The following is a 10,076-nucleotide window of genomic DNA, read 5'->3' as shown; positions in this document are numbered from 1 at the left end:
AACAGACTGTTTTGTGAAGAAATGTAGAATAACAATTCTATTGTGCATTTTTGATATTTTGCACAAATGGAAAGGGGTGTTTTAATATTGGAAAAAAAATGAATAAAAATAATGGCATAGCACTGAACACAAAATGCAGGAGGGAGTAAGAAAGCTGTAGTGAGTGTTTTCAGTATAAGTGCAGGAGATACATATTTGAGAGACCAGAATTTTATTGCTGGTATTGTTGCAAAAGTAATTTTGGACTCCAGCTGGTGTGTAAGACATTGTCACCTCTGTCATACCAAGGGTGGGGGGAACAAATTTCAAAGAATCATAGAATCACAGGATTGTAGGGGTTGGAAGGGACCTCAAGAGATCATTGGGTCCAACCTCCCTGCCAAAGCAGGTTCCCTAGAGGAACCTAAATTTGCCCATGACTCAGTTACAGTAATTCATATTAGGACTATTGTGTATTAGTGCAAGTTCGCTTTCATTATGGTCTGCAAGTGGGAGCTGTTCATGGCTGTTCCAGGCTGCGTTCGCTGTCAGAGAGACACTAATGAGCAGTGAAGGGACAATCATCTCGGCTAGACAACTTCTTCAGCTGCTGCAGTTAAATTTGTTAGAGCCCTCATTAGTCACATTTCTGCCTAATCTTTTAGGTGTATGTGATCTGTGCTACCCCATCCATACAGTCCATCAACATGGAGAATCCTTGTTTTAGATGTTGCCTCCAGTGGTGGGGGCAAAAAGGATGGAGCAAGAGGATGAGGATCGCAGGCAACTGAGTGGGGCAGAGTAATCCTGTCAGCCAGGTTGTGCTACAGCAACTTGTCCCAATTTCATCAGCTGGGGCTTCTGAGGCAGTGGTTCCCAGCGGCAGTCTGCTTGACACTGCCGCGAGGGCCGGGAGCGGGTTGCAGAGCCTCGCTTCTGGGCTGGCCTTCGCTCAGGCAGAAGGGAAGGCTGGGGTTCGGCGGGCTCAGCTCGGGTACGCGTGCTGCGGAGACGCGTGGGTGCAGCCTGCAAACTGCTGCTGTATGTGCTTCTGAAGCAGAGAAGAGTGGAGTTCTTCTGAAAAGCACCTGGTATTTGGTAATCTTGTGCCCAGAAGCCTGTTCCCGTGGCTTTCCAGTAACTGAAAGCGTTCCCCCTGCCTTGCGGTCATGGGGTCCCCTGCGGGTATTCCTGATGTCTTCCTGCGCCACGGTGCGGTGCAGGCAGCTCACGGGACATAACGGAGGGGCAGCAAACACAAAACTCGGGGATGTTGACATTCTTGGTGGGCGCTTCCTTTACAGAAGACAAGTCCGAATGAAGCCCAGAAGGCCTGAGGACAGCAGAAGGCCATTCACAGGGGTGCTGCCGGGGGCTGTGCCTCGGCTGGAAGAGGGGAAGTGCAGCACTTGGGGGGGGGGGGTGAATCGCATCTCGCTTATTCGAGCAAGCGCAGAGCTCGCAAACGTGCGTGCCTCGGGGCTTGCCATTTGTCCTGGAAGCGAGGGAAGGGTGCTCGGGCCGCGCCGCGCCGTGCCAGGCGGGGCCGTGAACGCCGCAGCGCCCGCTCCCCGCCCCGCTCCCCGCCCGCGGGGAGCCCCGGACCCGCCCCGCGGCGTCACCGCGTGGCCGTGCCCTGGCAACGGCGCGGGACGCGGCGGCAGCGCGAGGCCCCCGCCCGGCCGCGCTGCGCGGACCCCGAGCGCTGCCCCTGGGCGCCGCCGCCCGGCGCGGCCATGAGCGACCCGCGGCCGGGGTGAGTGGGGCGGCGGGCGCGGGGCCGGGGGCTCGGCGGGGAGCCCGGCGGCGGCGCGGCGGGGCCTGAGGCGCCGGCTGGAGGCGCGGAGCCGCCGGTCCCGTGCCGTCCCGCCCCGTCCCGTGCCGACCCTTCCCCTGCGCGCCCCGCGACGTTCCGGCTCCCCTCGGTTTTTCCGCGGTGAAGCGCGGCCGGGCTCGGCACGGGGGCGGCCCGGCTGGGCTGCTTTGCCGAGGGAGACGAGGAACCGGGTGAGAATCTGTTGCAGGAGTCACCGTGCAAATGTACTCGTTCCCCTGCTACCTCGGGCAGCGGGACAGCTTACCTGAAGGGTCTGAATTGGTAGGCGACTCTTTCTTAATGATTATGTGCATTTTCAGCTTTGTAAGAGCAACGACTTTAAGTGCTGCAAACGACCTGAAAGACCTAAAGGTATTTTCTTGCGCTCCAGTGTGGACAAAGCAGTGGTTTGGATGCTTGTGAGGAGTCTGGCTGCTGTGATGCATGCCTCGGACCGACCTCGGGCAGCCTGCGGAGGCGAGCTCTGTAATGCCGGGGCCTGAGTGGCCCCTGGCCCTGCGCCTTCCTCCTTGTCTGACCCAGCTCTGGAGGTTTCTGAATTTCCAGAGTTCCCCAAGTTGATGTGAGCTCCTCGATATTTGTGATTGAGGACCTCTGCAGATTTCCATATCCACGGCAGGATTTGAGACGTTCTGTTTCAGCGGACAATGTTCTGAATAAAGAAATCGTAATGTAACTTGCTCAAGGCCATGCAACAGTTTATTGCACAACAGGAGTCTTTTAGTGGCCTTTTCCATGTCTAGTTGTGTTCAGGATTGGAACTTGTAGCATAATTTGATTATTTAAAATCCTTTGAAAAAGCTGGTATGTGTGAAAAACCCTTTTATAAAGAACCATATAGAATATATACGATTAATTAAGTATTAACAAAATACTTAGAATCTTATTATTGGAAGATTGTTTCACCCTAGTTACTGCAAATGGCACTTCTGCAGTCTGGAAGGCGTCTGTTCTTAATTCGACTCTTGGGAAACAACAGTGTTGTGGCTGATTGTGTTCTCTGCACAGCTATGTCAAGGAATACCTCCAGTCTGCATCTGACACCGAAAGCAGTGAAAGTTGCCCAGCCATGGCTTACAGAGAGCTTGCTGAAGTGGATGAAGCAAACCACTTCATCCAACACGTGGGTTTTCCCTATGCTCCTCACAGCCTGGGTGTAAAGCAGTTTCTGTACAGAAAGCGTAAAGCTATGCCAGCCTAGTATAACTGCCAAATGAATCATAGGATCAAAAAATAATGCACAGTGGAGAAGACTGCATGAGGTTTGTAGTCCAGTCCCCTGTGCGCAGTGAGACCAAGCCAGGTCACTTTATACAGACTGATCCTGGAAACCTCAAGGATGGAAACTGCGCTCCCAGTGGGCGACCCCTCCACCCTGTGACTATCCTCACGAGGAAAAGCTTCTCCATCAGACCCTGCCTGCACCTCTCGTGTTTCTACCAGCATCTGTTGTCTCTCGTCTTCCCACTGTGCATGGCAGTGGGGGCCTGCCTGGCTCCCTCTTCTCTGTCAGCTCCCTGAGGGCCTGGCAAGGGGCTCCCCAGAACTGCCACTGCTCCAGGCTGCTCCCGCTCCCTCAGTCTCCCCTCCCATGGCAAGGGCTCTAGCTCCCAATGTCCCAGTGGCCTCCAAATGTCCAAAACCAGACACAGCAGTGCATGTGGGGTCTAGTGAGGGCCAAGTAATGGTGACAGACCGTTCCCTCATTCTGCCGGCCATGCCCCTCCGCACAGCCAGGGTGCCGCTGGCTTCCCTCGCTGCTGGGGCCTGCAGCTGGCACCTCTTCGGCTCGTGCCCTCCTGAGCCAGCAGGGCCTTTCCAGCAGAGCAGCTCACAGCCAGGCCGTGCGGAGGGGCATGGCCACCAGGACTTCTGTGCGCCTTCCGCTTCCTAAGGCTCCTGCACCAGGCTCAGGCTGAGCGTTGAGTGAGTCACTGCTTCCAGTGCAGCATAGCTGCTTTTGGGTACCAGCAGAACAAGTTCACTTTCGTTTGCTTGTTAGACCTACAGATGCCTTTGAGCTTGGTGACCATCCCCCTGTGGCAAAGCATTCATAAAATAAATGATAACATTCTCATTGAGTATCTGGGCAAAGAATCCTCAGGGCTTTGGCCATTAAGTAGGTCAGATCAGAAGGGTAGGGAAAGTTGTGTAAAGCTTTTGAAACAAAAACCCAGGCAGGTGTGACCTGTGTGTCCTTGTCTCAGTGGGAGACCAAATGACTGGGGCTGAAGTGGTCCTGCAAATATTTGAGCAGAGATACAGTGTGATTTGGAGCAACCACAACCTCTCCCTTACTTGGTTGAGTTACCACCTGAGTAAAACTGCACATGTGCTTAAGGGTTTTGTGGGTTCGAAATAAAGCGATTAATTATTGTTAGAATCCAAAGTCCCATTAAACTTTCAAGTCATCTGCTGATTTCAGTGAGGTTTTTTTTTTTTTTTTCAGTAGTTGTGTTCTAGCATGGCTTCTCATAAAAGGAGCAGTAGTACTGGACATTAATAAATGTAGAAACCAAAGCTGTGCCTGGGGGTAAAGCCCAAAGGCATTGCAGTTGTTGGGTCAGTCAGTGACCCAATTGCTCAGGTGCACGGTTTCCCTTCTTTGGAGAAGGGTTGTGATCTAAGGCCTAGTTGCAAGTGTTACAGCTTGTATCCTAACAGGGCAAGACCCTCCTTTTGTGGTGGCTAAGAGGAAGAGGAGAGGCCCAAAGAGAGAGGAATGCAAACACATCATAGTCAGTTTCTGCATTTCCTTCGCTTAGCTTGAACTTGGAGTCACCAAACAAAATCAGCATTTATGCTGCAGAGTGTAACAAAGGCGGCAGTCTGTTTCCTGAATGTCAGTGATGAAATTGTACCATCTTTTTATTGCACGTGTGACAATTAGGCCATTCCCAGCTAGGATTCACAAAGTCCTGGCTTCCAGAATTTAATCCTGAATTCCAGTTCTGCAGAAAAAAACACTTTGGCAAATCTGATCTTAATGAACTTTAAAGACCCTGACAGTCTTTTTTGGGAAGAAGGCTGTAGTTCATGGTGGCTGAATAACTTCCTTATGGAGGGAATGGCAGATAGCGGTTGGAAGGCCTTGTGAGAGCCGTCTTGTCTCCCAAACAGATTGTGCTGTTGCAGGTGCCCCTGCCTTGTGCGATATTGAACTTGCTGTTTGTGGTTGACAGCTTGTGCATTGGCGTTACAGTTAGATTTGTTCTGCCCGAAAGCCAAACAAGCTTTTCTTGTTTATGTATCCAGCAGAAACAGCGCAAGATTCAGTGGTTTGTTAAAGGTTAGGAATGCCCCTCGGTCAGGGCTGGGACTGTCGTTTGACTGGAGCAATAAGCTGCAGTTGTAGCGTACGGCACAGGAGCTGTAATTCCCTGTGCCTCTACTAATCAATAACTAAAGTTTGATGCCCTCCTAGATTATTTATTTGGTGAGCAGTCACTGACTTCATTGCACTGTAAATTATTAACCTTGAACATTTGCTTTGTAAAACTAATGTAAGAGGCCTGCTGTGACTTTGTCGTGACGTCCCTTCAAATCACTGAGAGTGTCATCAAAACCATTGTGATACACAGCACTGGCTCTGAATACAGTGCAAGGCGCACTGTGAGCTGATAAAAAAATAGATACTGTTAATAAAATAACAGTGGCAATGATAATGCAGTGAAACTCCTGTAGAATATAGAGTTCCAAATGGGCAGTTCCTTGATTTACTGAAGTCCTAGTCATCAGCTGGAGTGCGTTTTATGTTTTGTGTGGTCTGTCACACATGGCTGGACTCCCTGTGCTGCGAAGGGAGTTCTCTGCGCATTTTGGACTGATGCGTATTGTACTTTAGCCCCAAATTACATTTTTAAAAAGGCAAAATAAACTGTGGCTCTTCCAGTTTTTGTGGCACCATTCTGCCAGTTAATCTGGGTATTTGTAGTTGCCTTTATTAATTTATTACTTCTATTATTGGGGAAAAAAGAGGAGTTGGCTCCAGTGACAGCAATTAATTTTCCTGAATGGGCTGTGAAGGTGTCACCCTGGAAATGTAAGCGATACCGAAGTGTGAGAGGCAAGCAGCAGAAATGCTGCTTGTCTCAGAGGCCGAAGGCGAAGCTGCTGCAGTGCAGAGCCCTGGGGGGGGATGAGCCTGCTGCCCCGTGCTGTTGGCTGGCACGGGGGTGCTCTGCTTCCCTCTGGCCTGGGCTTCCTGAGGCCATTAGGTACCCACGCAGAGCATGTGCCCCACACGTCATGACTTCTGGTAGAGTGTGCGCCCTGGGTGAGGAAGTGACCTGGCTTAGTTTCCCACCTTTTTGGGGGTCCGGAAAGTCTTTGTGCGCAGATGACTTTGGGGATGGGAATCGTAGCTGGCCTCACCTGATGGGAGAGCTCCTTGGCAGCTCTTCCCCGCCTTGGCAGATCCATGTTAACTGAGCTTCAGAGGTCTGCTCTTTTTCAGTAGAACTGGCTGGTTAATAAAAGCTGTGTGTAAATTGGGACAATTTTCCTTTTTGCTAGTTCTCCTGGTAACCAATGACAGGTGTGCGGGAATGCCACAAAGCTGGGCCAGGGAGGGTCAGACTGGGCATTAGGAAAAATTGCTTTATTGTGAGGGTGGTCAAACACTGGGACAAGGCTTCCTAGAGCGGCAGTTGATGCCCCTTGCTAGTCAGTGTTCAAAAGGCATTTGGGCAGTGCCCTGAATAATGTGCTTTAACTTTTGGTGAGCTGTGAAGGGGTCAGCAGTAGGACTTGATGATCATGGAAGTTCCCTTCCAACTGCCTTTCCCTTCCCTTCCCTTCCCTTCCCTTCCCTTCCCTTCCCTTCCCTTCCCTTCCCTTCCCTTCCCTTCCCTTCCCTTCCCTTCCCTTCCCTTCCCTTCCCTTCCCTTCCCTTCCCTTCCCTTCCCTTCCCTTCCCTTCCCTTCCCTTCCCTTCCCTTCCCTTCCCTTCCCTTCCCTTCCCTTCCCTTCCCTTCCCTTCCCTTCCCTTCCCTTCCCTTCCCTTCCCTTCCCTTCCCTTCCCTTCCCTTCCCTTCCCTTCCCTTCCCTTCCCTTCCCTTCCCTTCCCTTCCCTTCCCTTCCCTTCCCTTCCCTTCCCTTGTCCCATGCTGTAAAATTCTAGTCAGGTGAGAAGCAAAATGTTTTTTGACTATTGACTTTTTGCTTTAGAAATTAAGACTGTAATAAATCTCTAGTGTAACGTAAAGTGTATTCTGGCCTCTGATTGTAAGCAAGATAAAGGACATTTATGAAAAAAGTGGACTTAATTGAAAAGTTCTCATTAAAATACAATGCTACTGTTTCTCAGTGACTGTAGTAAAAGTTCTATGCCTGAAATGTCACTGTTGAAAAATTTAAGATTTCTTAACTGGAATCAGTCTTGATTGGACATGAATTTGGGGAACTCAGCTCAAATTTAGATGCAAGTGAGGGAGGATTTTGAACAAATTGATTAAAAAAAAATCAGGAACAAACTGTGTATATCCAAGAATTCTGAAGAGCCTTAAATATGAAATTACTGAATGAATGATGATATGTAGTCATTGGCAGTGATACCAAAGAAACAAGTGAGATACTAATTTTGAGAAGAGCTTCAAAACTAGTTCCAGAAACTACAGGTCAGTCAGTCTAGGTTCTGTGCCAGAAAAAATGCCTGCAATTGTAATAAAAAACCAGATTTTTTAAATAAGAGAATAAACAAGATGGACAGGGAAAAATGACTCCCACCAATATCCAGAAAAATGACTTTTTGGGCTTACTAAGATATAACAGTAACAAGCATTTTGCGTAATACTGTTTAAGACTGATGCTTTTTCTTTGCTGTATGTTTTCCTAACAAGCATTTTTATCAGTTCTGCACTTTCATCTGTTATAGAGGATTTAGAGGTGACATTTGTGTATAACTTCAATATTTAAATCTGAAGGAGATAAGTTCTCTGACAGGAACTTCTATTATCTATTTTTTTGTTGTTAATATGTGCAGGATCAGAGGAATAAATGAAACCAACAATCTGCTTTGCTGAGGAGCTTGTTTCTGACTGATATCAAGTTAGATAGCTTTAGTATTATATCTCAGATAACTTGCTCAGAAGTTAAAGGCTGCTGCCTTGTTCTGTGAAGCTAATGATGAGCCCAGATCTGTGTTGTAGCAGCTCTGTTACCGTATCTTTCTGAATCATCTTCCTGTCTGTTCTACCTTTGTAATTTGTAGGCAGCATTCTGAATTTTTATGGTTTGTGAGTCTGCAGAGACTGAAAGGAAATAGCTCTTGGGATGTGGCCCCTTGACCACACTGCACACGCCTGTGCTCTGGTTATCTGTTGGCACAAGGGAACACCAGCTGCGGCTGAAGCTTGGGCTTGAAGATACGCTGAAGATACGTGTGTGAATGAAGGGCACAGATCTCATTCAGAGGATAATGTCTTACCCTGGCAGCCCATAGACTGGAAAGTATGCCTGCCTTCCGTTCTCTGGAGCACTGCACAAGTCTGAGCCTTTGATGCCGATGGGATACTCCAGAAGGATTTTGACCAAGCCAAGGCGTAGTGCTAATATGACCCAATCCCACCTACGCCTGCCTGAAATCTTCTGGAGGAAGGTGAACTGGGCATGTGAAGTAAGCAGGAAAACTGTCAGAAGATGTCCTTCCAAGTGAGCATAGGCTTGCAGGGCCAGCCCCTGCTTTCTGCGCTTGGTTTGAAGCTGAATGCGGGTCAGTGCCTGGGGTGCTGTGCATGGCTCCTCCCGCGGGCACCCTGTTTTCTCGGCCAGGAGGCATTCGTTCATCTGGGCGGGGAGTTCAGGCTTCTGTTGGCTGTGTGGCTCTGCCAAAGCCCGCTGGATTCAGTTGCATTCTTTCTAACGCTTCCATGGCTTTTGGTTCAGGCCCAAAACATTTTCTTATTTCTCCCAATACTCTGTTGAACTTTGAATTTAATTCACCTGTTCATAATTTAAATGAGAAAATAAGTATAAAAAGATGTCTGTGAAACTGCATTTGCTACATCTGTGTGGTCAGAGGGGAGCTGCATTTTAACTAATTCCATGGTCCATGAAATATTAGATGGAAGGAATCAAATGGAATGGAAAGGAATTGAATTGAGTTTCTCCTCTGCCTCCATATGCAATTGCTAGGCGATAAGTAAACACTTAGGTGCAACCAATGTAATCTTGCAGTTTCAAATGCAAATACAAACAATGGATGAAGAAAGTAATGCAGAACAGTTGCTATAGTACCAGTGTTTAATCAATATGCATAACAGGGTAAACTAAATTGCTAGTTTAAAGTTCAATTTATTGTTGGTAGGCTACCTGTGAGATTACTGTGAAACCCCAGATAAAATTCCAGTAAATTCATCATTTCTCTCTCTTCTTCTTCTTTTTTTTTTTTTTTAAATTCTTTCTTTCCTTGAACATACTTCTGTGCATGGTAACTCAGCCTAGCAGTAGACGTTTATCTTGAATGATCCCATTGAAAGATATATAATAGAGGTATAGTGACATTTAAATTTAAAGCCAAAGGGAAGAAGAGCTCTCTTATTGTGTAGTTAAAACATACTCTGCCTACACAGATGAAAGGTCACTATGAATGTATTATGCAATATGTATCTGATTGTATACATTTTACAGAGTGAATGGATATAGAACATTAAAAAATTAAGCCTAATTAAGCCTACTGTCACACTGTTATTTGTCCTGCTTTGCAGGGGCTGAAATAAGGTAAAGTTATGCTAAGAACTATATAAAAATAGGTTATGGATGCTTCAGTTTTGTGTTCAACCCTCCTGTCTTAGGTACAATTTTTGGAAGCACTGACCTTTGGTAGCTGCAATGATTGAGCTCTGTTCGCTTTCCAGAGATGTGTGGCATATCTTGGGTACAGCAAGGGAGGGCTTTGGTCTACGTTGGCTGGTTATCCATGTTTATTGGTTTTACAGTTTTTCACCAATAAATAGAAGAGAGATGCAGTTTGTTCACTTCAAATTGTTACATGTATGCATTAAAGAGAATCTTCAGTATATGGAACTGGGAGCTGGAAAAAGCTAGAGAGGTTCTTGCATTTAATTTCAGTCCCTTTTTATATTTCTCTGGATACAGAAGAAGACGTGTACCTTAAATCTGAGATCATTAAATAGGAAAAGATTAGCAGAAAGAAGTCTAGCACAAGCAGTCTGTCCACTAAAACAGCATAGACCCAGAAGTCTGTTAGACTGAGTGACATTTGAGAGCTATTGCAGGACAAGGTGACCAGTCTCTTTAAT

The 10,076-nt window shown here is 47.6% G+C and overlaps 1 protein-coding gene across 3 annotated transcripts in view; it reads left to right on the top strand.

The window, feature by feature from the left end:
• Positions 1-1,580: 1,580 nt before the first annotated feature.
• ERICH3 (glutamate rich 3) overlaps positions 1,581-10,076 on the top strand; it is a 34,703-nt gene continuing 26,207 nt past the window's right edge. For 2 of the 3 annotated variants that reach the window (XM_083845913.1, XM_083845912.1), the window contains exon 1: positions 8,027-8,466. In XM_083845913.1, the coding sequence (XP_083702039.1) occupies positions 8,315-8,466 (152 nt within the window). In that variant the 5' untranslated portion in view covers positions 8,027-8,314. Of the gene's footprint in view, positions 1,736-8,026; positions 8,467-10,076 lie in introns of those variants that run through there. The other variant, XM_083845914.1, reaches the window with a different exon arrangement.

The sequence above is a fragment of the Anser anser genome (assembly GCF_964211835.1).
Source record: "Anser anser genome assembly, chromosome: 8".
Classification (NCBI taxonomy): domain Eukaryota; kingdom Metazoa; phylum Chordata; class Aves; order Anseriformes; family Anatidae; genus Anser; species Anser anser.
The sequence above is the reverse complement of the archived record's forward strand: the minus strand, read 5'-3'. Positions and strand labels throughout refer to the sequence as shown.